At 59.9% G+C, this 25,096-nt stretch overlaps 1 protein-coding gene across 2 annotated transcripts; it reads left to right on the top strand.

Moving 5' to 3' along the window:
• Nucleotides 1–413: 413 nt before the first annotated feature.
• VSTM2B (V-set and transmembrane domain containing 2B) lies at nucleotides 414–24,826 on the top strand. 2 transcript variants are annotated; one of them, XM_062177555.1, is made up of 5 exons: nucleotides 414–495; nucleotides 1,029–1,213; nucleotides 2,169–2,198; nucleotides 3,487–3,964; nucleotides 24,738–24,826. In XM_062177555.1, the coding sequence occupies exons 1-5, from the start codon at nucleotides 414–416 to the stop codon at nucleotides 24,824–24,826; spliced, it is 864 nt and encodes a 287-aa protein (XP_062033539.1). The 2 variants fall into 2 exon arrangements, with proteins under 2 accessions (XP_062033539.1, XP_062033540.1); XM_062177556.1 differs by lacking the exon at nucleotides 2,169–2,198.
• Nucleotides 24,827–25,096: the final 270 nt, after the last annotated feature.

Here is a 25,096-nt window from a genome sequence, read left to right as displayed (position 1 = left end):
GACGGGGAGGCAGAAGCTCGCGGCTCCGAGGCGCACACTCCCCCGGCCAGGGATGGGTGCTGGCGCAGCCCGGCCCCTGCCCGCTTGGCCGGGCGAAGACTGAACGGCGTTCCCATCATCGTCCTGTGGACGCCCAGACCGAGAGGCACTGCCGGATCGCCGCGAGCCTCCCGGCGGGACCTCGCCTCCCGCACATCCCGCGCAGCGCCCCCCGCCGGAGCCGCGCCGGGCAAGCCGGCGAGGGAGCGGGGCTGATTGGCGGCCGCCGGCGGCCAGGGGAGGGGGCGCCGCGCGGGGCCATGGCAGGCTCCGAGGCGTCCTAGCCCGAGCCGGAGCCGGAGCCGAGCCCACGCTGCTGCCACCGCCGCCTCTCCGCGCCCGGGCCCCCGCTGCCGCCGCGCCCCCCGCGGGAGATGGAACATCGGAACCGGCACGGCGCCCTCGGATACCTGCCGCCTCTCCTGCTGCACGCCCTGCTGCTCTTCGTGGCCGACGGTGAGCGCGGGAACTTTGCTGCCGCGGTGGGCTCGGGGTGTCCTCGCCGGGGACCGCTGGAGGCAGCCTTGCCAGGGCCGCCGCGGAGGAGGAAGAGATGGGGACGGTTTCTGCAGCAACCGGCAGTGTGCAGCCCGGGCTCGGAGGGGTAGGGGAGGAGAGCCGCGAAGGGTCGCTGCAGCGCCCGCCCCCACCGCCTTCGGAGTCCGGCGGGCTCGGGCTGCGGCGAGTAGGCCTGCTGGGAGCGGGAGCCGGCGCGCCCCAGCCTGGCTCGGGGGGGTGCGGCCCAGAGCGGGAGAGGCGTGAGCCGCCCGCCTGCTCCGGAGGGAGGTAGTCTGTGGCCGGTGGCCGGTGCTTGCTGCCGCCCCGCAGCTGCTCGACCGAACTTTCCAAGCGCCGCCGGCCGTGCGCCACGGAGCAGCTGCGGGGGTGTGGGCGGCACCAGGCCAGCGAGCTCCAGACCGACCGCCGCGCCTCGGGTTGCCCCAGCCCCCCGCCCTCCAGCTGGTCACGCCTCCCCCCCCCGCCCCCAGCTACATTCACTGAAGTCCCCAAAGATGTGACGGTACGGGAGGGAGACGACATCGAGATGCCCTGCGCGTTCCGGGCTAGCGGAGCCACCTCGTATTCGCTGGAGATTCAGTGGTGGTACCTCAAGGAGCCGCCCCGGGAGCTGCTGCACGAGCTGGCGCTCAGCGTGCCCGGCGCCCGGAGCAAGGTAACGGGCCGCCCCCGCGGCGTCACGCTCGCGGGCTCGGGCCGGGGCCGGGGGTGGGGGTGGGGGCTGCCAGGGTGACCCGAGGAGGCCGGCACCCGGGCTGGTGCAGGCGGGGCGCCGCTCGGTGGTGCGGCGCAGAGTCCACCCCCCCCACACACACCCCGCACCTTCCGAGTCAGCCGTTGTTATTATCCCCGTATCCTGCCAGTGCTTCGCACAGTTTCCCTTCTCCCGCAACCTCTCGGAACGCCGATCCCTCCTAGCCCCTGAAGAGCCACACCTCGCCGGGCCTTTGCGAGCTGCAGGCGTCTAACGGGTGCTGAGTGATGAAGGCAGACCCCTTAGTGCCTGCCCTCTGCCACTGTGAGGTTCCCAGGGCACAGGGCCAACGAGTTAAGCTCCTCCGGGCTGCGTTCCAGAGGCCCGCAGAGAATCGTGTGCAGGGAAGGCGGCAGGTCACCTCCAGCGCCCCCGGGCTCAGAGGGGAGGCCTGCCTGGCGCGGAAGGCAGCCCACGTTCCCCGTCTGCCTCCTAAGCCGCGCTGTCCTACACAGTCTAACGCACACCTACACCTGCACCTACCTGCGCACCTACCTACATTCTCCCCAGGCTTCCTCCTAGAATTACTGCTCCTGTCCCCACTGGGTCGGTCCGCACACACCGGCCAGCCCATCCAGTGTTTCACGGCTCCAACTTACACGGAGGGTTTGGAGGAACCCGACGAGGGAGATGCGCCTTCCCTCCCACCCTGGCGGGCGGCCAACCTCGCTCTTAAGCCGGCGCGCTACGGCAGCCCCTCGGTCCCATGCCAAACTAGCTCCAGACCCCGCTTCCTCGCGGATCCACTCCTGGAATCCCAGCCACACCCCGGTGACTTTGGGTCCCAGGCGCGAGTGGAGGGTCCCGAGCCGAAGGCCGCGGGTCTAATGTCTGTCTCTCCCTCTTTGCGTTCCAGGTAACAAATAAGGATGCAACTAAAATCAGCGTAAGTGTGGAGCCCAGCGCGGCCCGCGGGAGACCCCTTCTGGCCGCCGCGCGCCCCGCAGCTCCCTCCCCTTTAGAAAGCCACGGCTGCCGCGCCGCGTAGGGCCGAGCTCGCCGCCGCGCTTTGTTGGCTGCCTGGCGTTTCGCGGCGCCATCTGTCGCCAGCAGCGGGCTCGGGTTCTCTTTTGTGTAAATCAAGAATCCGAGGCCCAAGTCCCGGAACTCAGCTCGGCGCTCACCTGTAAAACTCCCGCGCGCCCGCTGTCTGCTCCTGGGTGCTTGCTACCTGGCACTGCTTGCAGTTCTTGGTGTGCGCGCGCAAGCGCGCGCGTCTGTCGCCCTCGCCGCGACCCGTGCCCCGGCTCCCCGCCGGGCACGCGCGCTCCGCGGCCCCCTTCGCTGCAGCCCTAGTCTCCCACCGGCTTGCAGGTGTGGGCACGGCGTGCTATGAGCTCACGGGGGAGTTATGGTAGCGGGCAGGCTTGCCAGGATGCGTGGGGCCCGGGTCTTGGGTTTCATAACTCTGGGAGGAGCTGCGCCCAAGCTTTCTCGGCTGGAGCGTGGCAGCGTCAGAGCTGGAGACGCCGAGGGCCTCCTCGTCGGCTCGCTGCAGAGGTGAGGGCTCCCCGGGTGCTCCGGGAAGACCACAAAACCATTCATCCCCCGCGTCTCCGCCAGGCCGCAGGCGGAGGAGCGCTTTGTGGCCGGCTGCAGGCGATCGGGCTAGGAAAGGCGAGTTCATAACAGGCACCAGGGGGTCAGGTAGAGCCTTGGCATCGACTGTGTTCTCGGGAGGGTGAGTTAGCTGTGAGGATGGGGACCAGGGGACAGGCGTTTGCCCAGGGCAGGCCGGCTGTCCTTGGGACACGACCCCAGAGCCTGCGGTTCTAGATAAGAGGGACGCCAGCGAAGGGGTGGAGGGGCACACATGGGCGAATGGCTCCGCTGGAGCGCGTCGCTGCGGGAACGGCGCGGGGCTGTCAGTGAACAGGCAGCCCTGCAGGAGGGAGGAGGGGAGGGCTCTGCCTTGCCTAGGCAACGTAGGTTTGTGGGGGCGGAGGTGCAAGATGAGGCGTTTGGTTACGATGAGGACCTTGGGGACGTAGTGCAAAGGGGCAGGGCCGGCCCTTATGCAAGCAGGGTTGGGAGCCCCCATGTCCCTGCGGAGGTCCGGGTGACGGTACATAAACGTGCCCGGGGAGGGTTGGGATGCGCCAGCGAGACGCGCGGGTGGCGAGGGCAGGCCTCGGGACCTGCCCCGCCGGGCTGCTAACCCCGCTCTCTTGCAGACGGTGCGCGTCCAAGGCAACGACATCTCGCACCGGCTCCGGCTATCGGCCGTCCGGCTGCAGGACGAGGGCGTGTACGAGTGCCGCGTGTCCGACTACAGCGACGACGACACGCAGGAGCACAAGGCCCAGGCGCTGCTGCGCGTGCTCTCGCGCTTCGCGCCGCCCCACATGCAGGCCGCCGAGGCCGTGTCCCACATCCAAAGCAGCGGCCCGCGACGCCACGGCTCCCCCGGCGCAGCCAACGCCAACGCCAACGCCGCGGGCGTCGCGGGCCGCACCACCTCGGAGCCCAGTCGCGGCGACAAGAGCCCGCCGCCCGGGAGCCCTGCCGCCGCCCCCGGGCCCAGAGTCCCCGAGGCCGCCGTCGCCTCCGCGGCCCACACGGCCGCCACCACGGTCGCGGCCACGGCTGCTGCTTCGTCGGCGTCGCTGCCACCCGGCCAAGCTGTCCTTCTGCGCCAGCGGCACGGTTCGGGTAAGGGCGGGCGCGCCGAGGGGCGCGCAGGCGCGCGGGAGGGCGGTGGCTGCAGGAGGACCTGCGGGACCGGAGAGTGCCGCCTCGCGGTGGTTAGCGTGCGCGCTTGCCGGGCGCTTCCCCCGCCCCCGGCTGCGCCGTCTTTCGCGTTCGCGACGTGTTGTTTGTGAGTGTCCGGGCGGCCTCCGAGTGCCGCGCCCTGGCCTGGGTTTGGAAGCCCAGACCCGGGACGCGCCAGCCTCGGCGGCGACGGCCAGACCGGTTTCGCGAGTCTGAGCCTGGAGAGGGGCTGTCCCCGCGCCAGGGCGCTCGCTCCTGGTTGAGAGCGCGAGGGAGGGCGCGGTTGAGATCTGGGCCCTGTTGTTCTCCGTGCTGCTCACGTGGATTGACCAGACTGCCTCCGAGCCGGCGTGGGTGGCCGTGTGTGAAGCCTCTGCCTGTGGTTGAGGCGGGATGATCCCAGGCGCGGCCCTGCACCCTGCTGTCCGTCACCACTCCAGCGCCCCTTGGGCCGCTGTGGGGCACGGGGTGTTAGGGAGGGAGCCCTGTGCCATTGCGGGGAAGACCGGCGAGGTTAAAGCCTCGTGTCGCCGGAGGAGAGCTGATGAGTGCGATGTGCCAGCACAGGATAGGAGACCCCACTGACTGCCGGGACAGGCACTCCCAAACAGGAGGCAACCAGCCTTAGTGGAGTGCAGGGAGGGTAGAAAGGCCTAGTGCTCCTGTGCCCCTCCTCCTGAGGCGTCCCCTGCTCCCTCGGAGGTGGGCTGTCCTCCTACCTTCACTGCAGGGTCTGAGTTCGAGTCACTCCCTCCCTGAGCCCCATGCCTGGTCTCCTGTGATGCTGAGTCCCACAGAGAGCCTGTCTCTGACCTCTAGGGCCAGTCAGGTCTGGAACCTCCCAGGTGTGATTGGAGCCCATGTGCACGCCCCTACAATGGAGTTCTCAAAGTCCCCTCCTAAGGACGAAGGCTCCTGGACTCCCTGCTGAATCCAGGGGGCCAGCCCTCCCTCCTGCCATTTCATCCTGCCTGCCTGGCCTGGTCCCAGGCAGGGAAACAGTTGGGACCGCCTGTCTGTCTTGCACAACACTTGTCTTTCCCTCAATTACACCTGCTTTGGGGACCCCCTGGTGCATCTCAGGGTCTGTAGGCCCCTTCCCTCTTCAGCTTCACACAGGGATACCCCAAGACTCCCCTCCAGGCTGGGGGTGGGGAGCGGAACAGCTGGTCGATCTCCTCACCCTGGCTTGCAGCTTTCCACCAGCTGGGTTGGCCCTAGATGCTGTGGCAGATAAACCGCAGAATGGCGGTGGCTGGGCACAAGGCAAACGTATTATTTCATACTCACATCAGCCCTGTGCTGGAGAGTGCAGGGGCTGCATTGCACGCAGTCGTTAAGAGACTTCATTGGGCAAGTGGCTTCCAGAGTCACTCGGAGAGACAAGGCGTGGAAGCAGCCCTTCTGGGCCCAGTTCCCCCAGAGAATGAAGCCCTCCTGCCTAAGACAGGGATGGGGCGGGGCGGGGCGGGATGGGGGTGGGGAGAATCCCACCCGCAGGTTGTAGAAGGCCGGAAAATCACGGATGGCAACCACAGGTGGAATTCGAAATTCCATCAGTCTAGCAGGCTAATTTTTCACATTGGTAACTTTGTACGTCCAGCAGGTGATGTTCTGAAGATCCAAGTGGCCTTTGGCAGAGAAGAGGTTCCCCACCCCTTTCAAAGGCATCCGTTGTGTATAAGGATTGCCCCCTTTCTTTGCACTGGGAGAGGCCCCAAGTCGATCTCATTCTTGGGAGAGTGGGAAGGTCGACGCTCAGCATTCTGGCAGAGAAGGGAGGAGGGCGCGGTTGCTGTTTGCGGAACCAGGCCAAGGCGTGGGAAAGATTGCTTCTGCCTCATCTGCGGGCCAGAGCACGGTCTCGTGGCTGGCTCTAGGTACAAGGTCCCCTGGGCCTGGCAGTTGCCTTCCCGTCGCAGTTCTTGGCAGTGGAAAGGGAGCGTGGAGCACTGGAGGAGTGAGCCCTCTCTGTCCAGCACCCAGTAGGAGGCTGGAGAAGTGCTGACTGACTTCTAGAGTGACTGACTTGGCTGATGCTAGTCTGGGAGAAGACCCTCCCACCACGAACCTTTGGGCTCTGTGCCACACAGGCTGGGATACGCCCCCAGCTGCTCCCCAGGTTGTGAGCAGGATTTGGAAGGCAGAGGCTAAATGTGAGTTGTACCTCCAGCAGCTTGCTGGCTGTGTGACTCCAGGCAAGTGGCTTAACCTCTCTGAACCATCTGTAAAGCAGGGTAATCCCTGACCTCAGAGGGAGCATGGTATTGCTGTGCGTATAGGCTCATTGTTGTCGCTATAGCCATGAGTTATTCTGGCTGCAGAAGAGGGGATGAAGGATGAGGCTGGCTATTGCAGGACAAACCAAGGAATGGCAACTGGAGGCTACAGGATTGGGCAAAGGCTTTGGTCAAGGATGTACCAAAGAGAAGAGCTCTGTGTTTTTCAAAAGATTTATTTCAAAGGCAGAGTTACAGAGAGAGGGAAAGACAGAGAGAGCTTCCTTCTGTTGATTCACTCCCCCAAATGGTCACAACAGCTATGGCTGCGCCAGGCTGAAGCCAGGAGCCTGAAACTCGATCCAGGTCTCCCACATGGGTGCAGGGGCCCAAGCACTTGGGCCGTCTGCTGCTGCTTTCCCAGGCCCATTAGCAGGCAGCTGGATGGGAAGTGGAGTAGCCGGGACTTGAGCTGGTGCCCATATGGGATGCCAGCACCGCAAGCAGCAGCTTCACCCACTCTTCCACAATGCCAGCCCCCAGGAAAGAGATCTTGAAGAATGAACCTGGTAGTGCCCACAGAATGGTGATAAGTTCAAGATCATAGCTCATTCCTGCTTGAATGTCTCTCTTCCCCTGGCCAAAGCCTGACCCCTGAGCTCAACCAAGACTGGTCTGACTGCCTGGCCTAGCTACAAGGGGCTGAGGAAGAGAGAGTGGGGCGCTCCCGGGCCTGTCACCCACATAGCAGGGATCCCATCCATGGAAGGTGGGGTGGGCAGTGCCTTCCTTCCTAGAAGATAAGGGGTCTTTATGTCAGCTCAATTCTGGTGGCATAGTGTCCAGGGCCATCCCAGGAGTGGGGCCTTGGGCTCCTGCCAGCCTCAGGACAGAACGCTAATGTCTGCGTAGGTCAGGGCGGCAGCCTGGGCTGGCAGCTTCTCTCTGCCTTCCCTGGAGCTGGAGTAGCGCCAACTGGGCGCCAGCAAGGCTCACAGGGCAGTGCCTCTGGGATAGGGATGTAGTGGCTCCTGGGGTCTCTGTCACCCAGTGCTACCCAGCCTCCCTGGAGGCAGCAGGCCAGCCGGTTGCTGGAGAGGCAGCCTGGCACCTGCATTTCACCATTCTCAGCAGCTCGGTGGCAAGGGGGTCAGAAGGGACTGCCGTGTCTGGGTGGAGGGACACTTGTAGCTAAGGGAGTCTCAGCCAGGGTGCTGGCAGAGGCAGCCATCACCGGCACGCAGGGGGCCCCCGGGGGCATGGACAGAGGGCACAGGGTGCCAGCAGCCGACAGGGGAAGGCTGCAGGTCCCCAGGGTTGCAACTCCGAGAGAAGAGCGGCGCGACAGAGCTGCCTGAGAGGAGAGATGGCCATGGGGGAGGGACACAGCCAGTGCACGGTGCCCCAGCAAGGCCCTCGCGCTCCTCCTGTCTGACGTTCTTCTCCCAGGGCTTCCAGTTGGCCAAACCCTCCTGGAGCCAAGGGCACCAGGCGATGCAGGGTTTACAGGTGGGCCTCCAGGGCTGTGGAGCAGAACCGAGCAGGGCGGTGGAGGATGGGGCTGGGGAGCTCATCCCTGGCTGTGTCAGACTGGTGATTTCGGCAGTGGTCCCAGCCCCTGTGAAGCAGTCGCCCCAGGATGGCAGGGACAGTGACAGCAAGCCTGTGTCTGTTCAGGGGACTGCTCTGCCCATGCCAGAAAGGACAGAGCAAGCATCGCTCTCACCTTCCTCTTTGAGCTACGGCTGCAGCCAGGCAGCCAGCCCAGGCCCTATATGTGCCCAACCCAGCCAAATACATATTTGCACTAAAAGTTTATGTGCAAAAACTCATTCGTTTCACGTCTCATTTGTCAAGAGACATTTTGGTATTTGTGCTTAAAAATAAACATGGGCTGGATTAGCCAAGCACAGCCGGCGAGGGAGGCTGGGCGTCTTCCTAGCCACGTCCGTGAATCCGGCTCCTAATTAATCTGAACGCTGACCCATTTTTCACGAACACTTTGTTGCTGGTTGCCGTTTCAGGGAGAGGGAGGGAGGGAGAGAGAGAGAAAGAAAGAATATGAAGAAATATCTTCCAAACACTTGTAACCTGGAAAGACACTGCAGCTGCATGCATCCTCCATAGAATCCAGTTTGCAACTGAACAGCTCATGTGTTGGCAAGAGGTTCCCCAGCAATGAGACCTCAGGATCAGACCTGTGCCGTGTGAGCCTCCAGTGAGCCTGGGGGCTCTGGCTCCAAAGACAGGCACTGTGGCCGCCACAGGGCAACAGCTGGGTGTGGTAGACTGCTGCCCGGTACCCACACGGATGACTGATTCTCCATATTTCAGTTACTAATGAGAGAAAGACAGCCAAGGCCATGGGTGTGACGGCTGCTGGGAACCATGAAGGGGGAGCATCCTTGGGTGTCGCCATGGCAACCATAAACCGTGACCAAAGGGGGCTGTGGGCAAGGTGAAGACACTCGCTGCATCTCGACCTGCGCCCCGGGGTGGATGACAAAGCCGGGGAAGTGGTGCCGGCATGACCCTAGCAGACTGTGATGCTGCCCACACGGTGTCCAGCTGCACCTGCCAGGCCGGGGCCTGCAGGTCCCCAGCAGGCTGTGGAGGGCTTCACCCCTGGTCTGCCCATCACCCTGGGCCCATGGGGGTCAAACCCCTTACACAGTCCACTCTTCCTCCCAGTGCCGAGGTGCCATGGGAGTTATTATCAAGGAGAAAATAAATCTGGCCAAAGATGTCCTAGAGAAGAGAGAGGGCAGCTCTCTGAGCCTCCAGACAGAGGAGAGGAAGGGATTGAGGAAGGAAATAGCTGGCCTCGCAGCTGGCAGGAGCTGCCTCATTCTCCCTGACAGTGGCAATGGTCGACTGCCTGGCTCCCTCTCCCTCCGCAGCCAGCAGCCCTACCGGGGCTCACCCCCATGCTCTCCATGAGCGGCAACCATGGATGGCAGCCATGGGCCCAGGCCTAGGGGAATCCAGCCACCCAGCAAGCTCTGGAACAGAACTGTCTGTGTTAAAGGGAATCCCCATGGGGATCTCCCTGACCCAGTTAAAGCAACCAGGGAAGGCTTCTTGTAGGCAGTGTGTGATTGCAGGCTTGGGGAAGACACCTGTGGCTAGTACTGTCCACTCTCATGTGAGTCCTAGGAAAGCTCCTCGAGACGTCCCCTCCCGCCCTGTGCCCCGTGGACAGAGACAGTGACAGCAAGTGGGGCGTTCTCTTTCCAGTCTCTGGCTAGTCACTTCTTCTCGGTTTGAAAAATCCCAAATTAAAGACAAAAGAGCTGCCCCTGGGTTAGAATCACGGTAAATAATACTTGCATTTCACTGAGCACTTACTGTGTGCCCCAGCTCACTTCAGCTCTGCCCTCTCCCCACCCGCACCCCAGAGACACAGCCTCCTGTTCTGCTTGTAACCCCAGCTGGAAAGAGAGGCGCCGAGGGCCAGGCTTCCTAAATGTCACGGCGAGCTGGGCCCACGAAGGAGCTCCTCATTAAACACGCGGATGTGTGAATTAAGGATTCCCCAAGTGTCCGTGGGGATGAGCGAGGTTGAGTGCTTTGTGATATGATATTGATTAGTTCTGCTCCATGGGAACAGTGGCGAGGGCTCAGCTATGGCCTAAACCCCTGGGCTTCATGGGAGACACCAGAGTGGTTTTCAGACTTTTTTTTTGCAGTACAGAGGGGAAAAATGCATCATATTTTTTTTTGTTCCCCCCAGCTTTGCTGAGTATTCCCAGGCCCTTCTCAGAAAGCCACAGCCCAAGAGGCAGAAGGTTTGCTTTGTCTTACGTAAGGGCTACAGGAACCCTGGGCAGGAGCAGCGCACAGGCCCAGCCCCCGGGAGTCCCCGGTGCCACCTACGCATTAGGAAGCTGCCAAGCCCGCCTCCCCGGCGCTGCTTCTGGGGAAACAAGCCCACTTCTCCTGGCTTCGGTGCTCTCAGGGAGGATGCGCTATAAATACCAAGATGAATGACCCCGTGTGACCTCCTCTGGGGTCGCGTTTAGCTGCTGTTGATCAGCCAGCGACAGAAGCAGGTGCAGGAGGAGGAGCTCAGGACCGCGGCACCCTCAGCAGCCAGCCGGAGCGTGATGGGCTGTGCTCCGGTGGCTTCTTCCACACCTGTCCACTACGAGGTGGCCCTTGCAAAGCTTGTTCCGGTGGCAGTGGCCGACAGGGGGCGCTCCTGGGAAGGGTGGCTTGTTGTTCCGTCATTACCACCCAGCGACTTCCGCAGGCTTCAGTTGCCTCTGGTTTCTGATTTAAGAAGAAAGTTTTGGTGAGGGAAGGCTGGTATCAGCAGGAAATAAGGAGTCTAAGTGGATGTTTCAGAAGGCTTTCCCCCACCCCTTCCTGCACCTTCTCTCCCCCCACCACCAGCCCTACTCTGTTCCACTCCAAAGTGACCAGCTTGCCGGGGACCCCTCAGCAGTCCGTAAAGGCCAGTTGTCAACAGGGCACCTCCTAAGAGCACCCAGTTGGACACCTGACACCCAGTGGGGAGTGGAGGTGACAGCTTTTCAAGACCCGGTACCTGTGTCAGTGAGGCTGTGTCGAAGCTCTTGCCATCTGCATCCCATCCTGGCCATGGAGTGGCAGGTGCGAGGAGTAAGCAGTCACAGCACCAGACAGGAAGTCCGGGAGACACTCAGGGCAGGCTCCTGCTTTTTTCTATTTCAAGATCTATTTTATTTATTTGAAAGGCAGAGTGGCAGAAAGGAGGAGAGAGAGAGAGAGAGAGAGAGAGAGAGAGAGAGAGAGAGAGAGAGAGGACGAGAACTTCCATCTGCTGGTTCACTCCCCAGATGATCTGCGGGTTCACTCCCCAAATGGCTGCAATGGCCAGGGCTGGGACACACTGAAGCCAGGAGTCTGGAGCTCCATCCAGCTCGCCCACATGGGTGCAGGGGTCCAAGCACTTGGGCCATCTTCTGCTTCATTCCCAAAGGCATTAGCTAGGAGCTGGATTGGAGGTGGAGCAGCTGGAACTCGAGCAGGCACCCATATGGGATGCTGGCTTAACAGGCATTGGCTTCATATACATATATATATATATATATATATATATATATATATATATATATGAAAGTCAGAGTTACGCAGAGAGAGGAGAGGCAGAGAGAGAGGTTTTCCATCCAATGGTTCACTCCCCAATACGCCGCAATAGCTGGAGCTGTGTCGATCCAAAGCCAGGAGCCAGGAGCTTCCTCCAGGTCTCCCACGTGGGTGCAGGGACCCAAGGACTGCTTTCCTAAGCCACAGCACCGACCCCGAGGCATTGGCTTCCAACATCAGCTCTGGCTCCTGCTTTTCCAGCAGTCTTCTCATGAAAATGAATGAGGGTGGGAGGAGATAATTCATGGGAGGATGTTAGCTTCGCTCAGCTCCGTGGATGCTGGCTCTTGTGATTCGTGGGAATGGCATTTCCTGCCCAGGCCCACTTAGTGGGTGAACAGGGTGCCCCCCACTGAGGCTTCCCTCAGGGGACTGCTCTCCATCAGTACATGCTGTGGGCATCCTGGGGCAGGCGGAAGGGGACCAAAGGAAGCTGACAGAGCTTCAGAACAGCCAGTGCCATCAGGTTGCAATGGCCCAGCAAAGTGCCGGGTTGGGCTCCCTGGTGAGCGAGCACAGCTTCTCTGCCTCGCGTTCCACCAGCCAATGAAATCCCCACATTTGCACGTGCATCCCCGGGGCCTGGCAGTGCCCACTCTGCTCCTGGGGAAAGCCACCCCTGGGTTGTGCCTGGTCTGCCTTTGTTGTACAGGTGGCCATGGCTGGGGGAGGGGGTGGGGCCCAGGCCGGCCAGGCAGCCCCTGAAGGACTGGACAGGTGCAGTTCCCTGGGTGGGGGTGAGGGGGACAGAAAGAGGCACTGCATGGCATCTAGTAGCCAGAGGGCTTCCCAGGAAGGCCTCCAAATGGACAGGAGGTTCCCGAAGTCCCCTCCACTGGCCTGTGCCCAGGAGGGAGACATGGGAAGCGCAGTGCCCCGCGGGGAGGGGACGCCCACTGTTGCAGGCTGGGTTGGGCTTCGGGCTCTTCCTCACCTGCTCCTGCACTCTCCTTTCAAGCTGACAGTCCGCCCATCCCCTTGCACTGTGCCTCGCTGTGCCCAGTGACTGCCAGTGCGGCTGCTGCTTGGCACCCAGGAACTTGGGAGAGGAAGGTGCACCCAAGACGCCGCCCCCAGGAGCTGCCGGGAGTGGGAGTGGGCTACCTGCGGTCTGCCCAGCCCCACCCCTCCCTCTGCTGACCCCTGGCACACTGCCCGTCAGCTCTCCTCTGGAGGAAGTTCGGTTTTCTTTAAGCCAGGAAAACCCAGCTGCAATGTCAGTCCCTTCTAGCGACTTTTATTACAATTGATTCTCGCACAAATGCCACTTGGCCTGGAAGAAGGATCTTTAATAAGCCCGGAGGGGAGGGAGGGCTGACGTCATGGCAGGCTCCGTCTGAGCTGGGCCTGGGAGTTCCTGGCCAGCTGGCGTCTGGCCTGGCCCAGGCCAAGGGGCGGGGGCTGCCCAGAGCATCCGCCTGGCCTTGCAGAAGGTGCTCTGAGGACGGATTCAGGGCTCAGCCAGAGCACCCAGGAGGCTCTCGGGAAAGGTGGAGCCCAGGCAGGCTGGTTGGGAGCGGCCTTCTCGGACCCTGCGTCATCAGGGGAATACAGAGGTGCCTTGGCGCACCCGGCCTTTCTTTTCTCTCCCAGGGTCAGTACCTGGCAGAGGACCCACCAAGACAGACACCCCGGAGGGCAGACCTGACACTCACTCCCACGTTCACTGCACCTGGCACTAATTCATTCATTCATTCAGCAAATGGCCACGGAGCATCTTCTACATACAAGAGCTGCTCTAGGCACGGAGGGCACAGTATGGCTAGGATCAGTGAGATCCTGAGAGTCTGACAGAGGGAGAGACAGGCACCAATCAAGCAGTCAGGAGAAACCCAGGGGCTATGGGAGCCAAGAAAAGGAGAGTGTGACCCAGTCAGGGAAGGGTTCCTTGAGCAAGCGACACTTGAGCCATGATCTAGAAGATAGCTAAGAGTTTGCTAGGGAAGGATTTTTCCAGGAAGAGGGAATGGCATGTGCCAAAGTCCTGGGGCAGGAGAGAGCCAGATTGCTCCATTTGGGGAAGTGAACTCAAAGAAGGGGAGCAAAAGACTAGGTAAGTTAAGAGGGATTCACTGTTCAGCCCCTTATGAGGGGCTGGGGAGACTTGGCTTTGCCCTGAGGACTGTGGGGTGGGTGACTACAGGTGGATAGATGTCTGGGTGGGTGGTGAGGTGCATGGGTGAGACACAGGCAGCCGGTAGGTGAGCGGAGGGCAGGAGCAGAGGGAAAGGTGAGTGGTGGGCGGGAGGGTGGATGATAGATGGGCAGAAGTAAGGAGGACTGTGTGGACGGAAGAATGAGTGGGTTGAGAATGGGTGGAAAAATAGCCGATGGGTGGGTGGGAAGATGGCTGTGTGGGTGAGTGAGGGATAGAGAGGACGATGAGCAGGTGGAAAGATGGCTGGGTAGGGGACACAAGTGAACCCCTGCGGGGGGGGGGCAGGATTAGGGCTTCAGCATGCATAGGGCTGGAGTTCCCAGCACCTGAACACTGCACACCTGGGCCATGTCTCCCAGGAAGGTGGCTCTAGGGAGGAAAGTCCCAGGCGGCAGCATGGCCCATAGTTCCATGCCATCTTGTGCTTCTGCCTTCAGCACCTGGGCTGTTGAACACGGACAGAGAGATGAGCAGAGCAATGGGCACAGCCGGTCCCCAGCTCCCCTAACCCCTCTGCAGGCTGGACGCCGGGTGATTATCGTCCATGTGAAAGTTAATGTCGATGTATTTTTTCAGGCATTTAAAAAAACCAGACCAGCAGGTGGGCAGATGAAGAACTGTAGGTGCATTAAAGACTAATGTAACCAAAAAAATACACAAGGCAATAATTCATAATGCTCTCTATTCTACAGAGTCATGTTTTAATGCGTGACATATCTGGGCAGCGCCTCTGTGCTAATTCTACTTAACAAGCGCGTGTTATAGAATTCTCAGAGCACTCTCCCTGGGCAGTACAATGCGTTAACCTTTTCGCTTAAATTGTGCTTGCAAAGAAAAGTCCTCAGGGTGACACAGAAAAGGATCCAGGTGGCACCGAGGTGGAACCTGGACGCAGATCGGAACAGGAAAGAGCTGCTGCTGGGTCCCGGCTCTGTGGTTCCTGCCTCTGCCTGGCCAACCCTGGCTCCAGGCTGAGGCTGAGGCTGAGGCTGGGACCTACACACGGAGCAGCCCTCGTGGGGCGGGCCAGGAACTGAGTGCCCCCTACTGGCCTGACCTGGGAATGACCGCCGGTGGGAGGGGAGCTGCCCATAGACAGCTGGGGTTTAAATCCCAGAGCTGTCACAGGGACTTCCTGGATGGGCAGGGCCTCTCAGCCAGAAACCTGCCTGTTCCCTCGGGCCCCCAGCACTCCAGAGCCCCTAAATCCTGGGAGTTTTGTATCTGGAGGGACCCCAGCGAGCCCCTTAGAGCTCAGCTCCAGCTCCAGCCCGAGCCGTTTGGCTTCTGGTGCTTTCATCAGTGGGTTCCATGCAGGGATTAGCTTGGGAAGGAGGTTCTGCTGCTTTACTAGATTTGAAAACAAGCAACAGCGTCTGGATGCGTGTGTGTGAGGGGTCTTCCAGAGCTCATGGGAAAGGCAGATTACAAAAAATTATGCATAGATTTCAAAATTGTGCCAAAAATGAACTTATCATTTTTAAGATTTATTTTATTTAAAAAATATTTATTTTTTTTATTTGAAAGACAGAGTTACAGAGAAAGGTAGTCAGAGAGAGAGAGAGAAAGAGAGCGAGAGAGAGAGAGAGAGATGAACCCATCTGTTAGTTCATTCCCCAAGTGGTCATAATGGCTGGGGCTGGGCCAAGCCAAAGCCAGGTGCTCCATCTGGGTCTCCCATGCGGGTGGCAGGGGCCCAAGCACTTGGGCCATCCTCTGCTGCTTTCCCAGGTACCTTAGCAGGGAACTGGATCAGAATTGGAGCAGCCAGGACTCGAACCGGCACTCTGATATAGGACACCGGCACTGCAGTAGGTGGCTTAATCCACTGTGCCACAATGCCAGCCCCCCTCCAAGAACCTTTTGAAGTACTCTTCTATATGAATATATGTCTATATAAATGTTCAGGCTATATAAAATCATACAAATACTTCATGTGCGAGTGTGCCACTGTGTAAGGGAGGAGTTTGAAGTGGCTTATAAAGAACCGAGTGCAGCATAGTGGAAGAGGGATTGGAACCAAGGGGATGATTCTGAGCAAATGTTAGAGAGGTACGCAGAGAGCCTCGGGCATGTGGAAGGTCAGAGCTCACTGTCTCTGACAGCCCCATGCTCTCCCAGAGGACCCGAGAGCCAGGCCGCCAGTCCTGGCTTGGATTTGAAGATTGAAAATGGGACACTGTGTGGGAGGCACAGGGCCGGGTGTCTGGTGCCCCGTGACCAGCTCAGTCAGTCCAGGAAGATCTCAGGGTGCAGGCAGAGTGCTGGGTGTTGGGGATCCACGCAACGGAGCCAGTCCCGGGCTCTGCTCTCCAGACTCAGCTCCCAGCACAGGAGACAAATGTCAAAAGCTAATCGCGTTAAATAAATAAAATCTTTAAAAAAAAAAGCTAATCACAGCCATGGCTGTCCAAACACAGCCCACAGGAATGGGAGATGGAACTTGCTCTGGAGGACAGGGGACAAAGGGAGTCTCAGGGCGGGGCCGGGAAAACCCAGCATCTAAGACAGCCAAAGGGATGGAGAATGGGCAGGTTGGGTGAGTGGGGAGCAGTGTAGACGGGTGATGGAGCTAGAACGGAGGCGTGGATGAAGGGTTAGGTATTCACCCTGGGGCGGGGAAGGCCTTGAGGGGAGGGTGGTATACTCTGCATGGGACTGGCAGCCACAGCTCAGTGCTGGGGGCTCGGGGACTGGCCTGCTGGGGTCGGGGGAGAGCTGATGTGGGAGTAGGAAGGCACAGCAGAGGGACTGAGTCACCTTGTAAGGGTCTCTGGGCTGGACTTGGAGTGTGGGAGAGAGGAGGAGGGGCTCTGGAGAGCCAGAGAGGAAAGGAAGGGGTGCTGTCACAGTGGGAACAGTGCAAGCAAAGCCTGGTGCAGAAGCACATGGACAAACCCAGCCTCCATGTGGGAGTCTGGTTTGCTGGTGCACTGAGCTTTGTTGGGGCACTGAGGGAGTATGGGGCAGGTGAGCAACCCCTGATGCACTGGCTGTGGTCCAGCAGGCTTCCGGCCAGCTAAGGAGCCCAGGAGATAGCCCTCTGCCTCCCACCGGCTGTGTGACCCTGGGCAATGCACTACACCTCTCTGGACCTCACCTGGAAAAGGAGAAATGGCTACTGCCTGCTAGATCTACTGAGCCAGTGAAGGAAGATTCTTATAAAGGGCCGAGTGCGCCTCCTGGTGGCAGGTGCATGGTTAGCACCTGCAGCCTCAAGGGTGAGGGAACCCAGAATGGGGTCGGGGTGGTCCAGGTGAAGACTGAGCCCGCACCGAGAGAGGCAGCCCCAGCTTCCCTGCCTGGGGAGCACCTGTGGCCCCTCTGCCGCCACTGCCGGCGGCCCACAGAGAAAGGTCCCGTTTACCCTTTTCCCGAGGTGACATCATCCGAGGGTCCTATGGGGCCAGATCTCGTTTGAGAAGAGATAGAGGCTGGAGAGGAGCTGGTGACAAGGTGAGCCACATGAATGTGGAAGCCTGGGAGCAACACTCAGGCGTCCCCCTCCCCTGGGAGCTGCCTGGGGCTGGGTGCAGCTGAGGCGCTGGGGGAAGTCAGTCCCCCCCCCCTTTTGACCCTGAGAGGGCTGAGTGTGGTGGCTCGGGAAGGGACAGGTGCCACGCAGCTGGGGTTCACGTCCCGGCCATGTGGTTTACCCGAGTGTGGCCCTGGTAGGGCTGCCCAATTTGGCAAATAAAACCCAGGGTGGCCAGTTACACTTGGGTTTCAGATACAAAGGAAATAAAATCTTTAAGATTTTTTATTTATTTGAAAGGCAAAGTTAGAGAGAGGGAAAGAGAGAGCTCTTCCATGCACTGGTTCATTCCCCAAATGGCCTCTATGGCCAGGATTGGGCCAGGCTGAAGCCAGGAGCCTGGAGCCTCTTCTGGGTCTCCCGCGGGGGCCCCAAGCACTTGGGCCATCTTCCGCTGCTTTCCCAGGCACATTAGCAGACAGTTGGTTAAATGGAACAGCTTAGACTTGAACCTGGGCCCATATAGGATGCCAGAGTCACAGGCATTCCTATCTATGCCGGCCCCAGCACTAATATCTTAACAGGAGTGTGTCCCTTGCTGTTTAGGGGTTATTCTTGTACCAAAAAGAAAAGAAAAAAGAAAAAAACTGTCCACTCTTTATCTGCAATGGCAGTACTCGTTCAGACATAGCCAACGGCAAAGGAGTGGGGAGTCGCTGTGCAGGGTCCACCTCAGCCCAGCGCACACAGCTGGCAGCAGAGGACCTGTAGAGGGCGGTTCTCAGAGAGGCCTGGGGAGCAGGCCAGCCTGGCCCTGAGCCAGCGGCTTTGTCCTGCGGGCAGAGGGGACCGAGTAAAGGTTCTGCACCTAAGGGAGAGTCGCCCAGGTGCACCTGCGGAGAAGGTGGGCATCGAAGGCTGGGATGTGCCCTGGAGGTCACGTCTGTCATTGGGCTGTGGCAGGGAGGGAGTGTGCAGCAAGAAATGGCCAAAACAGCCAGCGACCCCCACCCCCCGCCTTTGCCCACATCCATCCCGGGAGTGGACATGGAGGCTGCCAGCTGGGCATCACCCCCAGTGGACATGATGTCACCTGCAGGAAGGACAGCTTCTCTTGCACCTGGGGTCTGGCTGCCAGGGGGCTGGAGGTGAGCGGGATGGGGCAGGACGGGACAGGTGCACAGGGCACAATCGGCGCAGGACGGGCGGGCCCGCGTCTCACCTGCTGTCTCACTGCTCCGCGTCCCACGCTCGACTTTTCTGTCAAAGATCTCTATTCCCTTCAAAACCCAGCGGCATTAGTTGCTCCGAGTTCTTGCCCCAGTTGCCAGCACGCGTTAATTTTACGGCAGAAATTAATTCTACCCAAACAAATTCCGTTAGTGCTCAATTATTCCTTGCTGACTCCCTTTGAATAAATATCCGTGAAGAGGCTTTAATTAAAATGTCAACAAGGGAAGCTGGCTCCTTGCAAGGTGGTGTCTTGTCGCTCCGTGGCGGCTGGACTGGAGCAGAGCCGGCCTTGCTGCAGGGCCCACGGGGGTGGAGGAGAGGGGGGCAGGGCAGGCTCAGGTGACCACCAGGAAGCCCTGAGGGCCTGTCCCCACATCAGAGAAGGAGCTTGCTCACCAGGGGTGGCTGGGAGCCCCTACAGAGGGCCAGGTCTGGGTGACGGGTGTGAGTGAGGCAGACTGAGCAAAAGGGACCCAGCCGTGCCGGCACTGGGGCAGTACCTGGCACTGAGGGGCTGGAGGGCAGGCTGGGGTGATGCCTGCCAGGAGCCACCATGCGGCAGTCCACGGCTGGGAGCCCAGGAGAGCAGGCTTTGGGCAGCAGCCAGGACAGTAGATGTTCTGCCATGCTGTTGGGCAAACCTCTCCCAGTTTTCACCTCTGGGGTAGAATTTATAATTACTACAAGTCTGGGGTGGGCATTTGGCAGGGTGGTCACCGAATCCTCTCCGTAGCAGCTCTGCTGCTGACTCCAGCTCCCTGCTCATGCGCACTCTGGGAGGCAGCAGGTGAGGGCTCAAGTCCTTGGGGCCCTGGCACCTGGATGGAGTTCTGGCTCCTGGCATTGGCCTGGCCCAGCCCTGGCTGTTGCAGGCACTTGGGGAGTGAACTAGCACATGGGCGATCTGTCCTTTCCTCTCTCTCCCTTCTCTCTCTGCCTTTCAAACAAACAAACAAACAAAAAAAAAAAGCTAAGAAAATGCCATCTCTTAATAAAACCAAACTCGATATGTAGGCATCCAAACTAGACACTTCTGGAAGGCACGCTCAGCCCACAGGGCATTTCCGTGTCTCGCGGGCTCTGTGCAAGACGGGGCTTCTGTGGCTGCGGAGCAGGGAGTGGGAAGCTGGGGAGAAGAGTGAGGGGCCAGGCTGAACGCCCTCTCCTTGTCTCCTCCACAAGCCTCTGAACCCAGAGGAACTCGGTGCACCCTGGCCCCAGGAAGCTGGGCACGGGGGCCTTTTCCTTGGGCCTGTGCCCAGGGTGCAGCTGAGGCCGCTTGGGAGCCCAGAGCAGGTGTAAGAGCCGGTCCACTCCCAGCTGCTCCTGTCTTGTGGCTAGATGATGCCCATGTCCTCAAGGGCCCCGTTACGGCCTGGGAGCGGCCCTCTTAACCTCTTCCTTAGCAGCAAAGAAAACCGAAGCAGAACCGCACCCCCACCCCGATGCAGAGAGGCCCCCCACCCCACTCCAAGGCCGTGGCTGGTTCTCTGACTTTCCTCCCCGTTCAGAGGGCGGGTTTCGAAGGCACCGGATGCAGCAGGGCCTGGCCTCATATGAGGCCGTCCAAGCTCTCTGGGCTGGCTTTGTCCCTGGCTGTGGGACACTGCGGAGAGCAAGTCAGGCACCGGCCAAGCGTTCTGTGTCACCCTTCAGAACGAACTCCAACTCGGGTTGCCAGAGCCAGAGCCACCCTGTTGTCCATTTCTCCGTGCAGAACCAGGCCTCCAATGCGTCTGAATTTCGCTCACTCTTCTCAAACCTGCAAAGGAAAAACAAACTAAGCAGCCTGTGACCCAAGTTGGGCGAGCCCTTGTTTGCAGGCCCCTAGGCCTGGCTGGCCCTAGCTGCTATTCCCAGGCCCGGTGCTGCAAACTGTAGCAAGGACAGCAGCCATCCCCCCACCCGAGGCACAGGGAAGCAGCCCTGATCCCAGAATGGTGGGCAGGGAGCAGAGGCTGCCCCGGCTGGCTGTCCCCATCCTGTGAGCCTGATGCATACAGGGTGGTCCCTCAGTTCTCCATTCCACACACAGACCAGACACTCCGTGCCCAGGGACACCCAGGCCCAAGTGTGCGGGAGCATAACTCAGGCTTGGCCTGCGGACAGCGTAGGCGGAGTGCAAACACGGAGGATGGGAGAATGAGGCTTCCCCTCCTCTGTCATCGCGAGGTATCCGGGGCCTCGCAGCTTCTGGATGGCTCTGGAACTTTCCACTGCCAGACAAACAGGGACGGGGAGTTTCCCACTCGGAAGCTGCTTGGGCTGGAGCCTTTGATGGGCCCTTGCTGGGAAGGGGTGTGCCCCTGTGTTTTGCAGAGGTCTCCTTTAAATGGCCCCTGTGTGTCGCTCGTTCTGTCCCCTGTTGAAATGATGAAAATTGCTCTGTCATTGATAAAATGATAACAATTAATTACCGTCTTAAGCGTGAGCCAAAGAAGCTGTGATCCCTGTGAAAATGGTTGGCAAATGGCGATGCCCATGTGGTGTGAAGGGTGAGTCGGCTCCTCTCCCACCGGAGGGCTCCTCTGGCTTCCCAGGCAGCCCAGCCAGGGGCAGCCAGCTCCACCTGGACAGATGAACCGCGTGCGCCGGGGCTCTCCTGGGACTCCCAGGAACAGAGGGGATGGAGAGACTGCCTCCAGCCCACACAGCAGCCTCCACGCCAGCCGGCCCATCTGCCAGTCCAGCCTCCTGCCCCTAGGAGCACAGGTGTCTCCATGCCACCTAAGAAAAGCGGCCACGGGGTGCAGGAGGAGATCCCGCCTCTGCCAGGCCCTGCTGTGTGGTGTCAGGGTGAGGCGGGACCTGTCACCCAGACAGCGATCCAGGCAGCAGTGAGCAGTGGCTTGGGCAGCAAGTGTGCAGGGGGTCCCACAGCCAAGAGCTGGAGAGTGGCCCACCCCTGTCACTGAGGGAGGCACCACCTGGCCCCGGGCTGTGTGACTCCCGAACTCTAAACCATTGCTGGCCCTTCTTCCTTGGTCGGCCCTGATTCGTGCGGGAAGCGTAAAGGGAGTGTGTGTGTGTCCCGTGAATATTGGAGCCAAAGGGCCCGTACCCTGGGAACAAAGACCCAAGGCTGTCTTGAGATAAGCAGTGAAGGAGATAGCTTGTTCTGCCTCTTGCAGCTTGGAAAGTTCTCTTGACAGACACCCCTAACTAGGTTCTTCTCCAGCCCTCTCCAGAGAAGGAGTCAGGCAGGCCCTTCCTTGTAGCACCTGCGTGCCTGGCAGCCAGACACTTTTGTTGGCGTGCCTGCCTTGGCAAGCTTTGCTGCGTAACAGGGGACCGTCATCCTGAGCGAGAGACACCACGGCCACGGGTTTAGCTCACGATTCTGCGGCTCAGCGATGGGGGCACTGCCCCGCTGGACAGTTATGCTGGTCTTGGGTGGGCTCTTTCCGTTGGAGCTGGCTGGCTTGGGGGACCTCAGCTGGGCACCTCATGGGTTTTAGCTGGGCTGGCCCAGGCTTGTTCATACGGCAGTGGGCCCAAGAGCCACAACAGAAGGGCCAGACCCCACTGCAGAAGCACTTGTCCAGCTTATGCTTACTTCACACCTGATAATACGCCATTGGCCAAGGCAAGCCATGTTGCCAAGCCCAGAGTTGGTGTAGGAAGTGGGTACTGGGGGTGCAGAGGGGGTTTTGTGGCCGTTTTTTTTTTGTTTTTGTTTTTAATATTTTCTTCTTTTTTTATTTTTTATTTTATTTATTTTTTGACAGGCAAAGTGGATAGTGAGAGAGAGAGACAGAGAGAAAGGCCTTCCTTTTTGCCGTTGGTTCACCCTCCAATGGCCGCTGCGGCCAGCGCATCACGCTGATCCGAAGCCAGGAGCCAGGTGCTTCTCCTGGTCTCCCATGCGGGTGCAGGGCCAAGGACTTGGGCCATCCTCCACTGCCTTCCCGGGCCATAGCAGAGAGAGCTGGCCTGGAAGAGGGGCAACCGGGATAGAATCCGGAGCCCTGACCAGGACTAGAACCCGGTTTGCCGGCGCCGCAAGGCGGAGGATTAGCCTGTTAAGCCACGGCGCCGGTTGTGGCCGTTTTTTATAGCGCTTCTACCACCATGGTGTTGCTTCATCTGAACTCCAGCCTGGTGGGACAGACCAGCCTCCAATTTTACAGAGCCATGCACAGCCCCATTTGATGGACATGTGTGACACAGACCCAGAGAGGTGGGAAGTGCTGTCCATGGTCACACAGCATTCTGGCAACAGGGCTAGGATGGGAAGCCCTTCTCTCTGGGGCCAGCCCACTGCCCACCTCCACCCGTGAGGCAATACTGGGCCGGGGAGGAAATGCAGTTTCACCCAAAGCCCACCCCACCTCCCCCAGGCAGCTGGCCACCAGCAGAGACCCCAGAGACCCTGAGCTGTACCCTCCATGGGCACAGTCCCCTGGAGACCACTACTGCAGCCTCCTGGCCCTGCGGCTTCCAGCGTGGCTGGGCGCAGAGTGGCAGGCTGGTGGCTTCAAAGCATGCTCACCTGGAAAGTGTGCAGTTTGCAAACTTGAGTAGATGAGAGCATCCTGGTGACAGTGACTCAGCAGCAGCACTCAGAGGCACATTCATATGTCTCCTCCCATCCCCTGGGCCCCGGGTCCCCTGGCCTGGTTTCCCTTGCCCGGCTCACCAGTCCATGAGCCATTTCTCCAGGCGTCCTGTGCACATGTACTTCCCTTTACATGCCTCACGTGAGTTCATTCTGTCTCTCCTGCACCTGCCTGAGAGCCAGGGTCTGCGGGAGAATAAAGATGTGAGCCAGGAGATCTGGGCGACACGCAGCCTGCTCTGGCCCTGTGAGTCCCGCGTGCCTGGGCAACAGCACCCTCTGCTCTGAGGGCCGAATCCCTGTTTTCCAAACACCTGCTCCTCGGTGAATTCCACCCAGGCACCCAGCCATCCCCGCTTCCACTCTTTGGCCTCCCCAGGGATGCGAGCCAGTGAGGAGCTGGGATGGAGGACCGGAGTCCTTGGCACAGCCCCTGCACTGCGATTGTTCCTGCTGATGGTCAGAGGCACAGTGGCACTCGAGGCCAAGCTGCAGGAGGGCCAGCACTGATGACTCTTTGACAAATGAGACCCTGAAGGAAAGGGCAGTACGCGCCAGGCTGGCCCGTCCCATGCTGCTCTGCAGGGTCTCAGAACCAGGCACGGAGACCCTGAGCCATGGATGGCGGGCACAGCAGGCGGCCCCGCCCCCTTTCCGCTCAGAGGCTTGAGCGCAGCTGGTGCTTCCCCAGATGGACAGATGCACAGAACCCTGGAGCTCCACGCTCTATCCTTTGTCAACTCCTTTAGTAAAGGGGAGACAGGGAGGAAACACTCAAGATGTGAACTCTGACCCGGACACTCATAGCCGGAGCCAAAGTGATTAGGGAAGGGTTGGCGCTGTGGCGCAGTAGGTTAATCCTCCACCTGCAGCGCAGGCATGCCATATGGGCACCGGTTCTAGTCCCGGCTGCTCCTCTTCCGATCCAGCTCTCTGCTATGGCCTGGGAGCCGGCCCAGCCTTGTCCACACATCACTGTTGATTGAGGCTGGAGGGCCCCAGGCAGAGGAGAGAGGCTTCCAGGTGTACAGGTGAGTAGGTCAGGGCTGCAGACCGCTTCTGTCGCCGTGCCTAAGTGTCAGCGAGTAGCAGTGATGCCCCCCAGGGTTTGGCTGCTCCGAGGGGCAGGTGCAGTGACTCTGTGCTCGCTTCTCCCCTAACTCTGCAGGGAGTGTGTACTTGCCAGGTGAGAAGGCTGGATCATGACTGGGCAGACCCTGACACCAGATGAGGAGCTGGGCAGGTAGCCCAAGGGAGGCAGGATGAAGGCACAGGTGTTCTAGTCCCAGTGGTCTGCCCAGGGGCCCAGGTTAGCCGTTGCATTGGACAAACAGTGGGAGTGGCTCAGAGGAAGCTACGGTCAGTCCTTGAGGACCTTAGCTCCCCCACACCGTGCTGTCGGGGCTCCCACAGCAGCTGGGGGATGGGGAGGTACTGACAATACTGTTGTGGAAGGATGCAGGTCCAGCAACATCAGGGTGCCTGAGGCAGGGCTGAGCTGTGCCAACTCGGCGGGCAGTCAAAGGAACCCACCAAGGATGGAACTGGGTGCAATCATGGCGTCTTCATGGAGGAGGGGAGGAAGCTGGGTCTCCAATGCTGAGGATACTTTGTGACCAAGCCCTGGGGGCTGGGGAAGGCATTGTTCTTTTATGGAAGTAAGAGAATGACTGGGGCTTTGGAACTGCAGCCAAGCACAGGCCCTCCCAGCCTGGGGCACCTCCATCTGACCGCAGTGGGCTCCTCAAAGTTGGAGCTGTGAAAAGCAAACTGCTCTGGCCTTAGACCAGATCGGCCGTAGGCGCCGGCCCTCAGCTGGGTGCTGAAGTCTCCCAGGCTCCCCAGGTGCACCTGCCTGCCTGCAGGGCCACCAGGCTCTCGTGAATCCGGGTTCTCGTGAGTCGGGTTGTTAGCCTTGCCTGTCTTCTCGCCCTCTGCAGGCACCGGCCCGAGCTACGCCACAGACCCGCTGCTGTCCCTGCTCCTGTTAGCTGTGCACAAGGTCCTGCGGCTGCTGCTGGGGCACTGACACCATCTGCCGCACCCCCTGGGGGCCGCCGCGTCGCCAGATGGACATGGACAGGCTGAGGAAAGCATGAAGAAGCCACGTGGGAAATAAAAATAAATCATATTTTTGGGGAAGTTACACAAATGTAGAACACCTAAAATAATGCATCTAGTTTCCAAATACGATGGAGTTTGGACCGTGTAGTGTGCACGGCTCAACATTTCTCTACTTTGATGTATCTTTCTTTTCTACACTTTTCCTCCAAGTCTTCATTTTGCACGAACTGTTGAG

Source organism: Lepus europaeus, chromosome 19, assembly GCF_033115175.1.
Source record: "Lepus europaeus isolate LE1 chromosome 19, mLepTim1.pri, whole genome shotgun sequence".
NCBI classification, from domain to species: Eukaryota; Metazoa; Chordata; class Mammalia; order Lagomorpha; family Leporidae; genus Lepus; species Lepus europaeus.
This window is presented reverse-complemented; position numbering and strand designations above follow the sequence as displayed.